The 22,361-nt window shown below is 35.1% G+C and overlaps 1 protein-coding gene across 1 annotated transcript; it reads left to right on the top strand.

Annotated features, from left to right (window-relative positions):
* The first annotated feature begins 890 nt into the window (after positions 1-890).
* LOC107031431 (ribonuclease 2-like) lies at positions 891-12,829 on the top strand. The gene is made up of 9 exons (XM_015232806.2): positions 891-1,174; positions 1,346-1,374; positions 1,471-1,544; positions 2,368-2,469; positions 2,576-2,579; positions 4,008-4,099; positions 5,040-5,201; positions 5,801-5,879; positions 12,473-12,829. Exons 1-9 carry the CDS (start codon positions 966-968, stop codon positions 12,502-12,504), a joined length of 783 nt encoding a protein of 260 aa, XP_015088292.1. The 5' UTR covers positions 891-965; the 3' UTR covers positions 12,505-12,829.
* The last annotated feature ends 9,532 nt before the right edge of the window (positions 12,830-22,361 follow it).

Below are 22,361 nucleotides of genomic sequence, written 5' to 3' on the forward strand. Positions count from 1 at the left end.
ATAAATTAACATTATGTTGCCACATATGTACCTGTTGTTGCGCAACATATACATCTTATGTAGCGACAGATGCATCATATGTTGACAAATCTGTACTGATTATTGCAACATTTGAATCATATGTGGCAACAGATGACCAACATATCACTAAAATGTGGCAACATACGTTAAAATCATATCAACAAAATGGCCAAAAAAAAGAACAACAACAATAACAAAAAACGACTTTTCACTTAATGATAACATTACAGATACATTTCCTCAAAATAAGGATTTTTTGAGTTGGCTGATTTTCTTTCAAAAATGATAAATAATACACACCATTAAGTCGATTATTCAGTTTTTACACCTACAGAATATTTTATTGTTCATTAATCTAAGAAATGAACTTCGAAAATTGTAAAGTATTTCAAAAAATTACTTACCCATTTCTAGTCGAACACGATTACAGATCAGAAAGATGAGAGAGTAATAAAGGACTGGAGAGGAAGAGTAACGACGGCAGAGGAAGAGTTACGACGGATTCCCGAATTTCTAAGGAAAAAGATAAAGAAAAGAAGAGAGAGAAGAGAGGAGGGAAGATGAAATATTTTTCTTTTTAAATGATTTGGTTCGAATTATAAAAGTGTGCTTTTTTATATTTTATTAAATATTAGAAAGTTTTTAAAATGTTAATTTAGTCCTATAATTAATTAATTATGTTTTTAAAAAATTTAACCGGCTCTTGATTAATCTGTCATCAAAAATAAAAACGAGATTTATTTCGCTTAATTTTCTCAAGTTGCATTTTATGCCTCTACTCATTTTCATTTATTTTTTTTAAAAATAATCAAAAACTGCCGTGTCCTACCAGTCTTCGTCTTCTTTCATTATTAGTATTTAATACAGTTTGACAATTCAATGGATTGCATCCATAGAAAGAAATCCAAAAAAAAAAGAGTGAAAATTTGAAGAGAAGAGCCACCATGTCTTCTCCTGCAATTGTTAATCTGTGGATGTTATTAGTATGTTGTATTCTCATTGCAGTGAAGGGTGGATGGGATGAGGAAGTTGGATTACTTAGAAGAGGAGGAAAACAGAGACAGTTCGATTACTTCAAGCTAGCTCTTCAATGGCCCGGCACCTATTGCCGGAAAACTCGCCATTGCTGCTCTTCCAACGCTTGTTGCAGCCGGTATCTATTTTAATTTATACTATTACGTTCAAATTTGGGCAAATCCATTCATTTCTTCTTGAATATTGGCTCTTTCATAACTAAATCTACTCGGGCCACCGACACGACTCTTTGTTTTCCTACAATTTCAAATAGGAGCTTACCTTTGTGATTTTTTTTGTATTTTTCCAGCTCAAACTCGCCTTCTGTATTCACAATTCGTAAGTCCCACTCCCTTCTGCCAGAGCTCTGTAGTAGTTCAGTTTCATGTGGTCACAAGTGAAACATACAACTGAATAAGGTTTCTTGTCTTCTAGATGGACTTTGGACTGAATATAACGATGGAACTTGGCCTTCCTGTTGTTCTGGTCGCCCTTTTGATCAGAAGGAGGTATGTTTGCTTATTCTGCTTTTTCGCCCCAGAAGATTTCAATGTGAGAACTATCTGCATTGCTACTCAACAGTTTGTAACTGGAACAACAGTGTCTTCTGATGGCACGACTAAGTCACAGGAGTTCACAAAGTTCTTTTTTCTTTTCCTTTTTGTTGGGATAGTAGTGGCGTCAGCCGTCAGGTAAAAATCACCTACATCTTTCGCTTCTGTTGGGGTTCAAACATTTGTCTCCCGTGGTCCTCATTCCAGCTATATCACTGGCAACACCTTTGGCTGCACAGCTCTGATAAAGTTTAGGCATTCACTTAGGATTTCCCAAATTTTATATTGAGCATTTCTTCTTGTGTGAACACTTATGCTTTGTTCTACATGCTATTATTTTAACTATTAATCATGAAGTATGTGAATATATGACCTTCTGTCTATGTATGATTTAAGTTTTCAGATCTTAATTCTGTGATAGATTTGCACATATTTATTGGCAACATAGACTAGGATGTGAGATTATGTGATGTGCACCAATGAATTTTTGCAAAACAATTAGAGCGTTAAGCCATCAGTAATCTTTTGATGTGAACTGGCTTGAAATGATTTATTCTATTTAGCAGCGGCAAGCGTCTGTGAACTATATTGGTTAGCTAGGATATTTGCAAATTCCGGAACTTTATTGGTTAGCTAGGATATTTGCAAATTCTGAGGTCATTGAGAAGCTTAGATTTCCTTAATCATAGTGGTGTTTCTCTTTAATCTATTTCATGCTTACTCCTCATCACTGAGATCACTTTTTTATGTTTATGAGCCAAGTTTTTTTTTTGGTCAGATTTCAACATTGCTCGAGCCCATGAGGAAGTATTGGCCTTCCTTAAGTTGTAGTTCCCCCAGATCTTGCCATCACAAAAAAGGACCATTCTGGGGTCATGAGGTGGTTTCACTGTTATCTTATTCATTGATTATTTGAATTTGATACCATTAAGGAACTGACTCATTCTTCTTGCACTCCTCTATGCTGACTCTGGAGATAATTACAGTGGGGTAATTACCTTGCCTTATTCCTTATTTATATTAAATTAATCATACAAGAGATTGACTAGGAGAATGGATGAACTTAACTACTACCTTTAATGCTATAGTTTACTAGCTGATACTTGAGGACTTGGGGGCTATGAGTACTTTGCTGTTAGTTGTAGCTGACTTGGGTCTTCATGTCCAGCTGGGCCTCTCTGTTTTTCTGTTTTTGTTTTTCTGGATTGTAATGTTGACTTCTGTAATAATATTGTCATTTACCAAAAAATAAAATTAATTGTACAAGATGAAAGAAGGTTAAGAGCTTGCTATTTTCTAGAATCTAATTGAGAAGCAGGGTTCTAGATTTCTGCAGCAAGGAGCCAAGGATGTAAAAACCTAGAAATTACTTGATTCTTTACATCTCTTAAAAAATTAAGAGTAGCTCCCTTCTTCACCTTGGATACTGATAAGTGATAAGACATTTAATTCCTGGTATATTATTATTATTATTATTATTATTATTTATTATTATTGTTATTACTACTATTAATCTATTTCTTTCTTCTCCTTCTAAAACTGAGGTATGAGGTAGTTTTTTCCTTCTGCTTTTGTCATTTCATCAATGAGATGTCTTTGGGTGTGCACTTAATGTGCATACAAAGAGGATACCGTAATCTCCTTTGGTATGACAATAATGTGCCAACATAGGACATAAAGACAAAACATTGTGTTTCTTAGCTAGCAAGGTTTACATATAATTTTGGTTATCAAAATATTTACATATAATTTCAATTGAGATATTTGTAATGAGACAACTCGAGGAAGTATGAAGAGGACACTATACAAAGTTATGCTATTCCGTCCCTTGGATGTTTCTCAAATTCAATTGCCAATGCATTTTAATGAGAGTTCACATCAGTGGTGGATTGTGACGGACCCTAATGCAACCAGATCTAGAGAGATTCACAGAACTAGATTAGGGATGGGCTTTACTTTTGCCTACTTTTTAACCAACCAAAAAAAGATTGTGGATGGGATTGAATAACTCATATTCTGCATTTGGTAGCGGTTAAGGAGTATCGAGGGGAGTGTGGGGTTATCAGGAGCATTAATCCCTCTACATTACACTGAGGATCCACCTACGAAAAGTGGTTATCATATTTTTTTGCAATGCAATATGTAAAAGAAATCATGTTCTTTCCTCAACCAACACTTCATAGTATGTATTATGCTGTGGTATAATATATTATGGTTACCAACGAAACGCCTGGTTTCAATAGGGAGGTATATGGAGATTAACACAGGGCCTTATCTCTCTACTAAATCCAATCTGATTATAGTACAGAAGGTCTGGTACAGTTATATGCGCTTTAAATATATCACACGGACATAAGTCAGGTAGGAGCCTCTTTAATTTATCCTTTGTGACTATATTTTCATGCTTATTGATTGCAGAAAAACACGGGACATGTGCTTATCCAGTTGTCCTTGACGAATATGAATTCTTTTTGACAACGTTGAATGTTTACTTCAAATATAACGTCACAGTAAGTGATTTTTCATGCTATGTATTTTAGTTTTGATATAATATCCTTGGAAGGCCAATATATTTTTTTATTGTAGCAATTTCATGTCCTTTTCCTTCTTTTTGGTTATACATTCTAATTTTTTCTAATGTTGTTGGGATATTTTCGTTCTATGAAGTTGATGATGATATCAAACACAGAAGAAGTTGCATCTTGAATAATTATATGTTAAAACTTACTTATGGATGTTTATTAGTACCTAGTTCTTGCCGATACAAAATATATCAAGAAGGAAATATTTGTGACTCGGTAATTAACAGCAAAATCAAGGTGTGGGGGGTGGGGGGTGGGGAACCTAACCTGGACATGCATAGTGTAACATACTACCAGAACATTCTTGATATCATTGCTTATGCATTAAAAATGGTTTATAATGGTATTATTGTTGATACAGTTTCATTTTGTTTTCAGTCGTTTAGTTATATGTTAAAACTTACTTATGGATGTTTATTATTCTTGTCCATACAACATTTATCAAGAGGGAAATCTTTGTGACTTGGTAATTAACAGAAGAATTAAGGGGAGAGGAGGGGACGTAACCTGGACATGCATTGTGTAATGTACATGCTGTAACTTGTGGATTAATCAACTGTATCAAAATATTCTTGATATCATTGTTTATGCATTAAAAACTCTTTATAATGGTATTATTGTTGATACAGTTTCATTTTGTTATCAGATGAATATTAACAAGACCTCTTCAATGTCAATAAACTAACCACCTCGCGATTTTATGCCTGATAATTGCATATGAATATGCTGTTGCTCATTGATTAGTCTCTACTGTTTCCTTTTAAAATCTGTTGAACACTTGTAAGTTTTTTTTCCCTGTTAGTCAACTAACCAAATAGTGGTTATGTGTGGTACTTGACTAAAATTACACACACAAACACAATGCCAGGAAGTTCTATTTGAAGCTGGATATGTACCATCAGATTCTGAAAAGTATCCATTAGGAGGCATCATTTCATCCATTCAAAATGCTTTTCATACAACCCCAGAGTTGGTATGCTCAGGCGATGCCCTGGAAGAACTTCGTATATGTTTCTATAAGAATTTTGAGGTTGGTCGTCTCTCTGATGCTCTGACAGAAATACTGCAATAAATGCTTTGTGATCTCACATTTATTGTTATGTGACCATGATTCTTATAGCATCAAATAAAAAATATCAGACACATTTGTCGGTGCCTGATCTAAAACAGAAATCTTTGTAAGCATCAAGGAAGTACCTTCCATTCTTTTCTATCCCGGACAGCCTCAGCAGTAGATAATACATGACCATAATGCAGAGAAGTTCATGATTTGATAGTTTAGGATGTATATCTTGTTTATATGTCTAGTTACTAAGGTTTTGTGATTGCCGAAAGGCCAACTGATTAGACAAATGAACAATAAACAATGACCTTCCTTCTTTTTGATCATCCATTACCCCCTGGGTCATCCCATTGATAAATATCCTAGATGTTAGAAGCAGGGGGATTAGGAAGAATATGGGCTTTGTTTTGGTATTCTGATTTTATTCATCATACAAGTTACTGGGAAAAGTTAATTTCATGTTTATCTTGAATCTCTATTATTTCCATACTGTCATTCCCCTAATCTTCCCCATTACAATTAGAAGTGAACAATAAGCATGTGCTTCAATACCGTCCTTTTTACAGCCTCGTGACTGTGCACATGATACAAGCTCAAGAGGGTCATGTCCTCAGTACGTCAGCTTGCCAGCCCATGGATCATGGGGTAAGTTCTCTTTGTTTTTCTTCCTTTGGCTGCCTACTTCATTTGTTTAGCTTATTTGATCTGCATGTAATAAAAGTATTCTCTTACACAACAAACTTCAAGTTTTGGGAGCCATTCTTATGATTGTTCCGAGTACCGTGCGTAAGATAAATATGACTATTGCATGGTAGATGATGTACGTACCGAGTAAAGTGCAGCAGAGAAGGGAGTAGCTCCCTCCTCTCTGATTTCCTTACATACTAAGTAAATTGCAACAAAGAATGGAGTAAATGAGCACACCTACGCATTGATGTTCTACTTGCCTTTCTTAAAAAGAGAGTACTCCTAGGTATTGATGTGATGGATTCCATCATCAAACAACAACAACAACAAACACAGTGCAATCTCACAAGTGTCTCTGGGAAGGGTAGGATGTATTTAGACCTTAACCCTACCTTTGTGGGGTAGAGAGAGTGTTTCCATAATGGATGTTGTCTTCAGTAACCTATTTTCCATCTGAAATAGTGGACCTCATTTTCTTTTGATATAAGAGCATGCATAATAGTTTAGGATGCGTCATTGTCGTAACTACTTTAATATGGTCCCTAATATGGATCTAGTTATGGGACACGCTGCAAGATGTAATCACATGTTTTCTTCCTATGACCGATGGTGCGGGTTCGTTAAGAGATAACTTGCAATCTCTTGAGTTTAAATACACAAAAACTGGAATAATTTTTTGCTTAGATTTCATGGGATAACCATTGAGTTTAAATACAGTATTAATAAGCTAACTACTCCTAGAAACTAGGACATGGTTTCCTCCCTCATTTAAATCTTGCTCATCTCTCAAGCGCTCAGGGTGGAAACTACTAGTATTTCCCTCTTTTTCAACAAATTGTTCCTCATCTTTTATTGAGTCGACCTAGAAAAATATCTTACAATGATAATCTCGGGTGAACAGTTCTCCACTTTTGAAACAAAAAGTCCTGTTAAGTCGTCTTTTTTGCAATTCAAATCTGGTCAATTTCTTCACAAATTTGGCGTGTTGTATGTTGTCTTTGATATACATACATCTAACAATTGCAAATAAAGAGGTTGTTCCTTGCTTTCATAAAGCTGGGAAATACTTGTCATAGCCAAATCGGGAGGATTATGCAACTCTACCTCAATTGAAGGTTATGCAATTGTACACAATTGCTATTTAATCAGCAAGACCACTACATATAAATTCAACTTTTTACCCCTGTGTAAGGTAACCAACCCGCCAAACCAGTTGCTCAAACTTTTCTTGGTATCTGACACCGTCCCAATTTGTCTTAAGTTAGCGAATTCTCCCGAATTTTTACTTCTAATTGTTGGTCCAAAACAAAGGTTGCATTGACTGTTGAACTCATCCCAAGAGCATTGAGGCATATCTTTCTCTAGTTGAAGAAACCAGAGTTGTGTAGTTCCTTCCAAATGAAAGAAGCAAGTCTTATTTTTTCTTCTACTGGTGTGTATTTGCTGGTGTTGAAAGAAATGCTTGCACTTGTTCAGCCATCCCAAAGGGTCCTATTTGCCATTAAATTGTGGAAAATCCAACATTGTATACCTAGGAATGATGGAACTTCCTCCTATTATGATTTTGACCCTCCTTCCACTGTAGCTTTACCCTTCCAACCTCAATTGCGACCGACATTTTCACTTGATTCATAATTGGCCTTTGAATTTGCTAAATACTTTGTGAGTGCATCCAAATGACCATTTATGGCTTAATGTCTTGGCTAAATTGGCTGCACATTCTTTTTGGAACAAGTTCACCAATTGTCCCCATTGTTGGATTTGGTCTCCCATAATGCCTGCTCTGATAATAAGTTGTTACGGTCCTTAAATGAATCTAGTTATGAGAAGTTGCATGATGAAATTAGATGTTTTCTTCCTACGACTATGTTTTCGGTTCATCAAGAGAGAACCTGCAATCTCTTAAGTTGAAGTACTAAATTATTGGAATAATTTTCTGCTTAGATTTCATTGGTTAAATATAGATTTTAAACTCAATATTGATGAGATAAACTCCCCCCTAGAAACTGTGACATGGTTTCCTAATGTTACTGAAATGAGATATTGCTAATAACAACTATAAATAACTATTATTAAAACTTGTTGCTCCCAAATGCATAAGCAAAAGTACGTAGTCGCATAAGTAATAAATGCCTCTTTTAGAATCGAGTTGTCGAACCCAATGGATTTACGATCAATTTATATTAATTTAACAATTTAAAGAAAGCGTTTTCAAGAACTTCTGTTTTTGTTCAATACTATTATTGCAAATTATTCAATTATAAAAGTAACTAATAACGACAACTTCAATTTCGGTGATTGAAATAATTAAGGGACAATTCCAAAGCTGCAACATGCATAGGGTTTCATGTATCATATCTCACGTGATGAATCAACTATGGTTATCAAATGACTGATTTACAAGGTTGATTTTATGATCATGATCTCTCGACCTCTAATCGCCTACTCTAATTGACTATCTAACCATATCGTCGAATGGAGATAGACAAAACTCAATTGGCGAGCATTTGTAATTTTATCTTGTTTCTTAACCAAGCTCAGTGTTCGTTCGGTGTCAATCCTGAACACGAATCTGAACAAGTGATATGAAAGAGAGATTGAGCTCTTTGTATTCTTCGGTCTATCTATCTCTCTATCTCTTGAGTTCAACAATAGACAATAGATTTATCTCTATGGTGATCAAACATAAAATACTAAAACATGAATACAAAAGTAATTTAAGCGATAACCAACATAATTCAAAACAATTGATGTTCAACAATTACTCGTAGCCACAACCCCAGGACAAGAGTTTTTAGCCAATCATAATATTCAAAGATATGTAAGAGAGATTGAGCTCTTTATATTCTTTGGTCTATCTACCTCTCTATCTCTTGAGTTCAAGAATAGATTATAGATTTATCTCTATGATGATCAAACATAAAATACTAAAACAAAGAAAACAAAAGTAATTTAAGCGATAACCAACGTTAATTCAATACAATTGATGTTTAACAATTACTCATAGCTACAGCCCCAAAACAAATATTTTTTTAGCCAATCGTAATATTCAAAGACTCAAAAACTATTAATTTCATACAAATCGAATTTAAAGGAAGAGTAGAGAATTGAAACCTAACACAAATTGTTAATCCATTGCTCTCGCGCACGAAAAAGAAGTACTTCACCAAATAACCCTAGGGTCATATTTATAGAGTTCAGGAAATTAATTCCCACTTTTATTTAACTTTGGAATCCTAAAACAACTAAAATTCGCTGGAAAAGTCGGGGACAATGCACCAAAATCGCGCCAAGAGAGGTTTGGGCATGTCCAGGCCTGGCGCCTTACGCCAGTTACGCCTGGAAGTGTTCACTAAAATTTTGATGCTCGCGCCCTGCCACACCATTGCGTCTAATGTGCTGGGGCAGTGCGTCCGGCTTCTCCTTTGGTTCATTTTCGTCAATGTCATCTCTACTTTCGTTATGTACATACTTCCTTAGGAATCCCTACATACAACTAATCATATAGGTTAGTGTGCAATCATCGTAGGAATTATCTAAATATACCAATTAGAATTAAGAATGCTCTCAAAACGTAAGGTAAACACGAGCAATACGTAGTAATTGGGCATATAAATACGCTCAAGATCACTACCTCATCATTTATCAACTTTGGACTTATCCACCCACAGTAAAATCAACCAAACATAGTCAATCATGCTTTTGTAATCCACACTTTATGTAACAATCAACAATTTAGTTCATTTTGTTAGTTTACCAATCAACACCACATAACCTCAATGAATGACTCTTCACGAATATTTCGGGCCAACGTAATCATATAAGAACACACCAAAATATAATTCACCCAAACTTGCGTCATGAATGCCCTCACCATTTTTAGTATAGCCTTACACTCATCATATTTCAAACCATGGCCTAGTTTTCAAGGTTTAGTACTCATCCTCAACAAATGTTCTTACATATTCTAATATACCATAAGCTTGCCCTTAGTGTACTTTAATTTTCACAAAGCACTAATCATGGAATCAAGAGGACTTAAGTTTGGTTGTAATGTTGGCTTAAGGCAAAGGAGGGTACATTTAGGGGTCGTTTGGTAGAGTGTATTAGAAAAAATAATGCATGTATTAGCCTTGGTACTCTTTTTCAACCTATGTATAACTAATGCTTGCACTAGTTATACACTCTATTGTGTATTAAAGTGTGCATTGATAATATCATGGATTTCTGTGTATTAGCAATGCAATGGTTTTAAAGCACAGATTAACATGATAAAAGACCCAATTGTCCCTCTAAGCTTTTTAAACATCTTTTCCGTCGTGAAGGGTATCTTTGTAAATAATTTTTTAATGAAATACATGCTATTTTTAATGCACCAAACCAAACAATGCATTGAAATAATCACAATACAAGCACATGCATAGCTAATGCAACAATTACTAATACACTCTATTTAACATTATTCTTATACACTCTACCGAACGATCTCTTAGGATATATTTAGAGTGTGTTTGGTATGAAGGAAAATGTTTTCCTGGAAATAAGTAGATTTTGACTTATATTCTCATGTTTTGTTGGTGAGTGGAAAATGTAGAAGAGAATTTTGGAAAATATTTTTCTTGAGTTTTGAAGGAAATTCATTTTCTTAAATTTGAGGAAAATGAATTGATTTGGGAAATATTTTCCAAAACATTTAACCCAATAAAACATGAGAAAATTGAAAAACATTTTTTGGAAAATGTTTATCTTCATACCAAATGCAGCCTTTGTGACTATTCCTTCCCTAATGCAATTATTTTATTTTTCAGACATACTTCTTCAACAACTTCTCTTTTCTTTGGTACAAACCTCACAAATATCCTTCGATTCATGTTTCAAGCTTTAACCTTTGGTATATTTAAGCACATGTTTCCTATTCAAGGAATATTTTTCTTTTATAATTTTTTTCAATACAAGTTCTTTTGCAATTTATAATCATGGGCCATGTTTTTCACCTTCTTTCTTTAATTTCACCACAAAACAAGCATTTCCACCTACTTCACTTCTACCACTGTTTTCATTTTGCCTCTTAACATAGTGCATTAAGGATCAATTTTTGGATCAAACAAAGTCATGGTATCAATAAAAAGGATTCGACTCAATGTGGTTAATCCAAAATTAAAGGCTAAAAGGCTCAACGGGGCTTTACTAAGGATAATTCATTTGGAAGCACATAAGGAAGTTAAAATTGACTATTCAGAGAAATGCCTCAATCATATTCCACAATCCATATGAGTTACTTATTAGCCATGCCTATAATGACAGTGTATTAAACAAAGGAAAAGAAAATTGTGAAAGTTGACCCCTTAGTGTACCTAGAAATCTGGTCAAATTTGGAAAATTTTTGTCTCCTTACACATGATTGGTCTTTTGGACGGTGAAAGACGACAAGGGTCTGTTTGGCCGCTCGCCTTTTTGAAGTGTGGTGCCATTAATACCAAAAAATGAAAATATTTAATTGCATATCTAAATAATCAAAATTTGAATAGCAACAACATATTAAAAAATCTTTCAATTCAAAAACTGAAAATAAATAATACATACTAAAAGTCTAGAACTCAAATGAGAACAAAAATCAGAATAGTGAGAAAAAAACGGATGTAGAAGTAACTCTGAGAAGAAGGGAAAAATAACAGAGGAAGAGAAAATTTGAAGAAAAGAAATACTTATTGATTGGACTTTGGAGTCGCCGGAAAAGTCTGGCTAATCACCAGAGAAGTCTAGTCGAGTCGATTGGTTTGAATTGCAGTCTCTGTCTAAGAGTGCAACTGTGGGGATTTGAAAAGAAAACCTCAAATTATATTTGAACTTCTAAAATCCTAAATTGATAGCCTTTTTTAAGAAAATACTAAAGGCGATGCCATTCTCGCCTCTGCCTTGCCTTTTGAAGATTGGCTCACCACAAAGCTAAAAGGTGCGCATGATATATGAATTTGGTGAGTGGGAGACACTCTCATTAAAGAGTAAATGAATATAACACATTATTTTTCTTGGTTCCATCTCCTTTGTCCCCCCTTTGGCTCTTGATGGCATAGTTCATTTTCATGTGAATTTTGGGTTCTTTAAGAAATTATTTTCTCCTGCATGTTAGGGACATAATAGTGTTTTGCCTGAATCAGCTTAAAGCTTTGGTTTCTTGCTAGTGATTTTTGTCTCTATTTTCTCCACAAGAGCGGCTGAACTTGCAAGCTTGCTTTCAGCTAAAAAATATTTCATATTGGTCGAATAAGCAGAAGTGTAGTTCTAACTGTTTCCACCATGAGACTGAATTACCGTGACCAACAAGGTGTGTGGAAAGTAGTGTACCACTCCTGTTTTAATATGTAACACTGTTTTTTCCAATGGTCTTTTATAGATCCACTATCCATGTCATAGGGCATCTCACTCATTTTCTTTGTTCCTTTTGTTTCATTTGCTAGGTAAAAGTAGCTACTGAGATTTGTACCTAGCAGAATAGGTACATATTGATGTTCTCAGTGTGATAATTTTTTGTTTTGACTTTTGGTTTACAGGGTTTAGAAGCAATACAACAGCAGCTTCTTAGTTTGCAGAATGGTCTCTGGTTTCATCAGATAATTTGACAAAGGTGCCGAATGACCTTGGCTTTATTGCTTTACAGTGAAGCCTGTCATAATACAAGTTTCAGCTTCGGATTGGTTAATCCTTTCTCACGTGCAAATCTACAAGTGGATAAATGATGTTTCCTCTATACTTTCTAGGTCTATTATCAATGCAACCGTAACCAGATTAATAATGTTTCCTTTTCTGCTATTCCAGTTTATCAAAGTAAATTTTCGACATGGTTTGTACGTACCGGTGCATGAATATAAAGAACTGTTGGGTTTCTTTTATTGCTAATTTCAGTACTATGAAACCCTGTTAAGTGTTATTCCAAGGGTTCCCTTCTAGAATAGTGAGTTAAGGGGTGTTTAGAGAACCTTGAAGCTATGGTCATTTCATATCAAATTATCAATATTTGCTCACTGCCCAAGCATGTATTGGGGCGGGCTGGAGGAAATGTCCCAATTCAAAGTAAATGAAATAGAGGATGCAATCCCTAAATGAAACATTTCAAAAAGACATCCATCTGTATCTGTGCTTGCTTTATGTGATCGATAAGTTTGCTTGACCAACTTATAAGCTTTATTCAGACGCTCTCAACGTTGATTTCGTTAAGTACATAATTGACACTCCTAATCATTGGTAGGACTCCATGTTTGATGTTCTGTCTCCTAGTTACGTTAGTTGTTTCTCCTCGACACCATCTCAACAGTTAGGTTGTTTGTAAAAAGTTGTATTACACTTCCACATTTGGTTACTGCATTACATTTGGTGCGGCGCGGATGATGTGGAGACTTGCCTCAATAAAAAGGTACCGCCAAAACTCAAAGGTAATAAGTTCTATAGAGTGGTCTACCGACATTCTTGTATGGGGGTGAAGTGTTGGTCAAAGCTCTCGTGCCCAAAAGATGCATGTTGTAGAGATGATGATGGTTAGGTGGATGTGTGGTCATATTAGGAGTGATAAGATTAGAAATGAGGATATCCGTGATAAGGTGGGCGTGACCTATGTGGTGGAAAACAAGCGAAGCGAGACTGAGATAGTTTGGATATATGAAGAGGAGATGCGTACACGCACCAATAAAGAGGTGCAACGAATTGGTTATAGAGGGTATGAGGAGAGACAAAGATAGATCAAAGAAGTATTGAGCAGAGGTTATAAAATAAGATATGACACAACTTCAGATTATCGAGGGCATGACCTTAGGTAAGAGGGTGCAGAAGAGACATATTATGATAGAAGATTACTAGGTAGTGTAATGTTGTCTTACTTAGGGTTGATAGTATTTGCATAGTTGGATTGTTGTAGTTCTTATTTTTTATTTTTTAATCGTTGTTTATTATTATTTTTGATAATCTATCCTAGTATATTATTTATTATGTTTTGATTATCATGTTATTTTATTAATGGTTTTGGCTCCTTTCCGGTAGACTTTGGACTTTTTCCTTGTTACTTGCTATATTGTTTTCACAGTCTCCTTCTTTGTAATTGAATCTGTTGTACTTGAGTCAATTATCTTACCGAAACACTATCTCTACATTCATGAGATAGTGATAAAATTTGTGTGCATTCTATTCTTCTCAGACCTCACATATAGAATTTCATTTGATACGTTATTGATATTCACTTATTTGGTTACTGCATTACTGGTATAAGCAAACACTATCATAGTATAAAACTTCATATAATTTTATACTACATAAAATAACTGTTGTAGATAGATTCTACTATTTGTTTAGGGCGATAGTGATTATGAAGCACACTTCAATAAAAATGAACCCTTCTAGATTGTATTTCAAGAATTTGAACACCAATTCATTTCAATAAAAAAAAAAATTAGTTGTTAAGATATCTAACACCTTATTTATTAGTGGGAATCCGATCCCATTTTATCCTTTTTTTCCTCTTTCAATTACAATAATATAATCAGTAAAATTCTATAAGTGAAATTTTTAGAGGATGAAAAGTATACAAATTTTAAGACTATTTCATAATGATAAAGAGACTAATTTCGTTGCATAATATAAAGGCGAAATGATTTGATAGACCCTTGTACTTGTATAAGTTTGTATTATTGACTCTTATACTTAATCGTTTATCAACTAAACCCCCAAACCTATTGAAATTTGATATTTTAAACCCTTTTTTTGACATGTGATCCTATGAGACATTTTTTTTCAAAGTGCGTGTGATACACATATTTCAAGAGCGTGAGACCTTCAAAAAAGTCGAAAATGTCAAGTTTTGACCTAATTAAGAGCATCTTCTACTCCATTTATTCATTTACCATTATTCGACAAGAAAAGAAGCTTTGGGGGGACGAGGGACTTTTCTACTTATCTCCAAATTCTTTATCTCCATTTTTTCAATTGTTTCAAGTTGTCTTTCATCTTCTACAAAGGACTTGTTATTTCTTGAATAAATTCAATCTTTATTAATCTACAAAGAATTTCTAGAAATAACAAATTTCTTTCCTTGGTCCAAACAAATAAATAGACTTATCGATTCTATTCTTCAACAAGTATTTGGCTTCCTCCTAACTTAACATCGTCAGAGCTATCAACAACACCAATTTCTACAAATCGTCAGGATACAAAATCATAAGACACTAAAAAGTTAAATTGATCTAAAATTACAAAGAAGGACAGAAAAAAAAAAAGAAACATGGAGGATGAGTGAATAAAGAGAATCTAAGGGTTGAGTAATTTGAACGAGTAGTAAGATCTAGGGTTTTGGAGTGAGTATCGTAGCTGTTTGGCGCCATCACTGCTTTTTCAAAATCGAATGTGATGAAGTCGCCCTCTCCATCTTCGAGTAGTAGATCCAACACCACATTGCAGTGTATGAACGATCTTATTATTACTGTGTTTTACTGGGAAAACCTTTGAATTGAGAAAGGAGGAAGGAGAGAAATCAGGAAGATAATTGGAAAAAAGAGAGTTTTTTCAAATAAAATTTTGGGCTTTAACTTAATTTTACCATTTTATTTTCCACATGGCAGTTAAAAATGAGGTGGAATTTGACATGTAGGAAGTGTATTACACGCACTATCCACCATGAAAGAAAAGGATTTAAAATACTAAATTTCAATGAGCTCAAGGATTCAGTTGGTAAATGATTAAGTAAAAGGTGTTGGGCTATTGCCCATGTTCCATCCAAAGTCCCATGGCCTAATCCTACTTGAAAAAGGATTGGAATTATTCTCTTTATTTGGTTTCCAATTCTATTAGGAAAAGGATTGGAATTGTAATCCTATTTGTAGTTAGTTTTGGCTTTGTAAGGAAAAGCACAACTCTATAAATAGAGGATGGTCTTGAGAGAATAATTAATTGCTCATTGGTATTGTCTTTGAAAGACATTAGAACATAAGAGAGATTTTTGAGAGAGATTTAGACAAGAGAAAAGAGAGAAAGAAAAGAGTTCTTTTGCTGTAGTCTTTTTCTCCGACCAACAACGTTCAGATCGTGTTTTCCGATTAATTAACCGTTGGATCGGGCTGAAATTTGGACTGAGTGTTCCTAACATCTTGGTGGCTGATTTGAACGGTGGAGATCGGATTCGGAGGTCAGAAAGATCCTGTTTTAGGTCCCGAACAGAAGCTGGGTTTGGGTGGTGTTTCTTTCTATTTATCTTTTGTTGGTGTAGCTATTGTTTGTTCTCTTTTGGCACTTGTTGTGTAGCCATTAGAAGAATATTTGTAACCCTCTTATTGTTATAGTGAAGCAATTCGGATCTTGTCGATCCCGTGGTGTTTACCTTCGGTTTGAAGGGTTTTTCCACGTTAAACTTGGTGTTCTTTATTGTTAGATTTTCAGTTTCATCTTTTCGTCACAACAACTGGTATCAGAGCTAAGGTTATCTATATGGAGGGGAATATGAGCAAGATGGTATGTCTAAACGGAAGAAACTACAACATATGGAAAAGCAAGATGAAAGATCTATTGTTCGTGAAGAAGATGCATCTTCCGATTTTCTCTGCTCATAAACCCGAGAATGTGACCGATGAAAATTGGGAATTTGAGCACCAACAAGTATGTGGATATATAAGACAATGGGTTGAAGATAATGTTCGCAACCATATTGTGAATGAGACACATGCTAGAACATTGTGGGAAAAGTTGGAGACGCTTTACGCTTCAAAAACTGGCAATAACAAGTTATTCTTGTTAAAGCAATTGATGACCTTTAAATACAAGGAGGGTAGTCCTATTCTTGATCATATAAATGATTTTCAGGGTATTCTTGATCAGCTATCAGGAATGGGTGTGAATTTTGATGATGAAATACAAGGACTTTGGCTTCTTAATACTCTACCGGATTCTTGGGAAACTCTTCGTGTTTCTTTAACAAATTCTGCCACTGGTGGAAAGGTGACTATGGAATATGCAAAGAGTGGTGTGTTGAATGAAGAGGTTAGAAGAAAATCTCAAGACATATCTTCACATTCAGATGTTCTATATACAGAAGATCGGGGGAGACATAAGACAAGAGATCCGAGGAGTAGAGGTAAAAGCAGAAGCAAGTCAAAATTCAAGAATCCAAATATTATATGTTATCATTGTGGAAAGAAAGGACATATTAAAAGATTTTGTAAACAATTGAAGCAAGATCTTAAAGAAGGGAAGAAGGAAGAAAACAACGAAAATAATGTTGTTGCTGTTGTCCATGATGACCTTCTCTTCGCTTGTGATAAAGACGTCATCAATTTTGTATCTCAAGACACAAGTTGGATAGTAGATTCTGGAGCTACATCACATGTCACACCAAGAAAAGACTTCTTTTCATCTTATACTTCTGTTAACTCTGAGGTGTTAAAGATGGGTAATACTGGTGAGGTTAAGGTGTTTGGTGTTGGCACTGTTTGTTTGAAAACCAATACTGGTTCAACGTTGGTCCTTCAGAATGTCAAGCATGCTCCAGACATTCCAATAAATTTGATCTCTGTAGGACAACTAGATGATGATGGCTATCATAATGACTTGTGCAATGGTCAATGGAAGCTCACCAAAGGCTCACTGATTTTAGCTCGAGGAAGAAAACATTCAAATTTATATGTGACACAAGGATCGATTCTTGGTGACTCTATAAATTTGGTGGAGAGCGAGACTTTATCAGAATTGTGGCACAAGAGGCTTAATCATATGAGCGAGAGGGGGATCACATGTTTGGCTAAGAAGAATTTGCTTGCTGGTATGAAACAAGCAAAGGTGAAAAGATGTGTTCATTGCTTAGAAGGGAAACAGAAAAGAGTTTCTTTTCACAGTCATCCTCCTTCAAGAAAGTCTGAGCTATTGGAGCTAGTATACTCAGATTTGTGTGGTCCTTTCAAAATGAAGTCAAAAGGTGGTGCACTTTACTTTGCTACTTTCATTGATGATCATTCTCACAAGATTTGGGTATATCCTTTAAAATCCAAAGATCAAGTGCTTGATGTGTTTAAACAGTTTCAAGCCTTATCTGAGAGACAAACGGGAAAGAAATTGAAATGTATTCGCACTGATAATGGTGGTGAGTATATTGGTCCCTTTTATAACTACTGCAAATCGCAAGGAATACGTCATCAGAAGACTCCTCCAAAGACTCCTCAATTAAATGGTTTGGCAGAGAGGATGAATAAAACTTTAGTTGAGAGAGTTAGATGTGTGCTTTCAGAGGCTAAACTTCCAAATTCTTTTTGGGCTGAAGCACTTAACACTGTTGCTTATGTTATCAATTTGTCTCCTGTTGTTGCTTTGGATGGTGATGTTCCAAACAGAGTTTGGTTTGATAAGGATGTTTCTTATGATCACTTGAAAGTGTTTGGGTGTAAAGCTTGTATGCATGTTCCAAAAGATGAGAGGTCGAAATTGGATGTTAAAACTAAGCAATGTATCTTCATTGGTTATGGTCAAGATGAGTTTGGATATTGCTTTTATGATCCAATTGATAAGAAACTCATTAGAAGTCGTGATGTTGTGTTCTTTGAAGATCAAACTATTGAAGATATTGACAAGACTGAGAAACTAGATTCTCATACTGATGAGAGCTTAGTTGATGTTGATCCAATTCCTATTATTGATACATCTTCTGCACATGAGGGAACCCAAGGTAATGATCAAGATAATAATGAGAGTGTAGAACATATAATTGTTCCTACTGATGATGGTGGGGTTGATAATCAACCAACTCATGTTGGGATGACCGCTTCGGATGCTCCAGAAACCTCTTGTAGAAGATCTACTAGAGAAAAGCGAAGCTCAACACGTTATTCTCCTAATGAGTATATCCTCTTGACTGACATGGGAGAACCTGAAGGTTATGATGAAGTCATGCTAGATACTCATAGAGATAGGTGGGTAGAATCCATGGAAGATGAGATGAAGTCACTTCACGAGAATGGCACATATGAGCTAGTGGAGCTACCGAAAGGTAAGAAAGCTTTAACAAATAAATGGATATTTAGATTAAAGCAAGATCAACATACATTTGCACCTAAATACAAGGCTAGGTTAGTCGTCAAAGGTTTTGGTCAAAGAAAGGGGATTGACTTTGATGAAATTTTCTCTCTTGTTGTGAAAATGTCCTCTATTCGTATGGTTCTAGCCTTAGCCGCAAGTCTAGATTTAGATGTTGAGCAGATGGATGTCAAGACTGCCTTTCTTCATGGTGATTTAGAAGAGGAGATCTACATGGAGCAACCTGAAGGTTTTGTAGTTAATGGGAAAGAAAACCATGTTTGCAAATTGAGAAAGAGTTTGTATGGCTTGAAACAAGCTCCAAGGCAGTGGTACTTAAAGTTTGAATCTGTCATTGAAAATCAGGGATACAAGAAAACTTCTTCAGATCATTGTGTATTCTTTCAGAAGTTCTCTGATGATGATTTTATTATCTTACTACTTTATGTGGATGATATGCTGATTGTTGGCAAAAATAAATCTAGAATTGCAGTCCTCAAGAAAGAGTTAAGCAATTCGTTTGCGATGAAGGACTTGGGGCCAGCAAAGCAGATCTTAGGCATACAAATCTATCGAGATAGACACATGAAGAAGTTATCTCTATCCCTAAAGGAATATATTGAGAAAGTACTCAAGAGGTTCAACATGACAGAGACAAAAGTGGTTAGTACACCTCTTGCTAAACACTTTAAGTCGAGTACGACTCAAAGTCCATCGACTAATGAAGAGAAGAATGAGATGTCGAGTATTCCATATTCTTCTGTGGTTGGTAGTTTGATGTATGCTATGATTTGCACTAGATCAGATATTGCACATGTTGTTGGTACCGTTAGCAGATTTCTTTCCAATCCTGGAAAAGAACATTGGGGTGCAGTGAAATGGATACTACGATATTTGAAGGGTACGTCAGATATGGAGTTGTGCTTTGGTAGTGGCAAGTCTGAACTAGTATGCTACACAGACTCTGATTTGGGAGGAAATCTTGACAATTCAAAATCCACTTCTGGCTATTTGATCACTTTTGGAGGGGGAGCTATTTCTTGGCAATCAAGACTTCAGAAGTGCATAGCTCTATCTACCACAGAAGCCGAATATATTGCCATTACTGAAGGTGCCAAGGAATTGCTTTGGATGAAGGAGTTTATCAAAGATCTTGATTTTGAACAATCAAGATTTGTCTTATTTTGTGATAATCAAAGTTTTATTTATCTCACCAAGCACTCTACCTCTCATTCTAAGTCCAAGCATATTAGTAGAAAATATCATTGTATTAGAATGACCCTAGAAGAGAAATTATTTGAGGTTGAGAAGATACACACTGATGACAATCCTTCAAATATGCTTACGAAAGTGGTGATCGTAGATAAGCATGAGTTTTGTAGAAGTGCGGCAGGCATGAAGCCTGCCAAGAGATCCTTCACTTGAAGTCCATTTGGCCCTTGGCTAGAGGGGGAGTTTGTTGGGCTATTGCCCATGTTCCAGCCAAAGGCCCATGGCCTAATCCTACTTGAAAAAGGATTGGAATTATTCCCTTTATTTGGTTTTCAATTCTATTAGGAAAAGGATTGGAATTGTAATCCTATTTGTAGTTGGTTTTGGCTTTGTAAGGAAAAGCACAACTCTATAAATAGAGGATGGTCTTGAGAGAATAATTAATTGCTCATTGGTATTGTCTTTGAAAGACATTAGAACATAAGAGAGGTTTTTGAGAGAGCTTTCAACAAGAGAAAAGAGAGAAAGAAAAGGGTTCTTTTGCTGCAGTCTTTTTCTCCGACCAGCAACGTTCAGATCGTGTTTTCCGATTAACTAACCGTTGGATCGGGCTGAAATTTGGACTGAGTGTTCCTGACATCTTGGTGGCTTATTTGAACGGTGAAGATCGGATTCGGAGGTTAGAAAGATCCTGTTTTAGGTCCAAACAGAAGCTGAGTTTGGGTGGTGTTTCTTTCTATTTATCTTTTGTTGGTGTAGCTATTGTTTGTTCTCTTTGGAACTTGTTGTGTAGTCATTAGAAGAATATTTGTAACCCTTTTATTGGTATTGTTAAGCAATTCGGATCTTTTCAATCCCGTGGTGGTTACCTTCGGTTTGAAGGGTTTTTCCACGTTTAACTTGGTGTTCTTTATTGTTAGATTTTCGGTTTCATCTTTTCGTCACAACAAAAGGGTCCATAATACAGACGCATACAAGTATAATGGCTTATCAAACCATTCTTCCTAATATAAAGAAAAGGCACATACACTTTTGTCATTTTAAACTAGTGCATTCCTCTTAGCTGTGTTAGTGATATGGGAAAACTTACCCGCACTGGGTATATACACCCACTGTAGTTAAACTAAACAAAGAAGACAAGTTAAAATTCACTAGAGGTATTATTTTAAATATTTTTTTAAAAAATATTTCTTGAAAATAACTAAAATTGAAAGAGCTGGGGTTATTGACAACTTCGTCTTTATTTTTCCTGGGCATTGTAATTAGGGTTACTATCAAATTATTATTCTTTTTTCCCTCCACATCTTACCGTTTTTATTGTTGCGACTCACCCTTGTTCTTACCCTTTAGTATCATTGATTCTCCAGATTAAAGAGGATCCTACACATATTAGGTTAGTCAATTTTCTATCTATCTAAGAACATATGTATAGTGGAAGAATAATTGAGAACAATGCTTGTCATGTTGAAAACAAAACACTCATCTTTTTGCTTGTGCATATTGAATAAAACGTGTAGTATTTAGTTATATAGAGTCTATACTCTCTAAATTCTTTTAATTATTAGTTTGGCCTTTTAGTATCTACTTACATGAACCCGGGTGAATTTGATTATAGATTTATATATTTTTCTCTTTTTGTGTGTGGTTAAACATGTTACAAATACTTGATTTCTTCTTCTTTTTTAATAAAACGGAAGTCAACTTTTGAGAAGTCGAATAATGTTGAAAATCATGAAGATTTAGTAGGAGATACTAAAATTGATGAAGAGGAGAAAAGTACTACAAGCTTCATAATCGAATTTGAAGAGAAAATGAAAACTCAGATTGTTAAGGACGAGGAAGAAGCTTATAAAATATATTGTCAATATGCACACTCCAAAGTTTCAGCATAAGAAAAGATAAACAATATTATTTTCAATATGGTTTGGTGGTTAGAGAAAAATGATTCGTGTGTTACCGGCATGACGAAAAAGATGAAAGGCAAAGGAAATCTAGTAAGACATCATGTACTCAAATAGACACGTGATTAAAGTGTCCTGCAATGATAAGTTTTAAGCGCCAGCTGCCGAGTAGTCCTTTCATGATAGACAGATTTGTTACAGAGCATAATCATGAAATTACTTCACCAAAGAAAAGGCATTTGTTAAGATCTGCTCGTTTGATATCGAAAACCAAAGGATTGGTGATTGAAAA

Source organism: Solanum pennellii, chromosome 9, assembly GCF_001406875.1.
Source record: "Solanum pennellii chromosome 9, SPENNV200".
Lineage (NCBI taxonomy): Eukaryota > Viridiplantae > Streptophyta > Magnoliopsida > Solanales > Solanaceae > Solanum > Solanum pennellii.

Bases quoted from the DNA above. Each gene is read 5' to 3' on its own strand.
- LOC107031431 (XM_015232806.2), top strand. From the start codon at position 966: ATGTCTTCTCCTGCAATTGTTAATCTGTGGATGTTATTAGTATGTTGT. The intron at 1,175-1,345 runs GTATCTATTTTA...GTATTTTTCCAG, and splicing joins TCCAACGCTTGTTGCAGCCG to CTCAAACTCGCCTTCTGTAT. The intron at 5,202-5,800 runs GTTGGTCGTCTC...TCCTTTTTACAG, and splicing joins GTTTCTATAAGAATTTTGAG to CCTCGTGACTGTGCACATGA.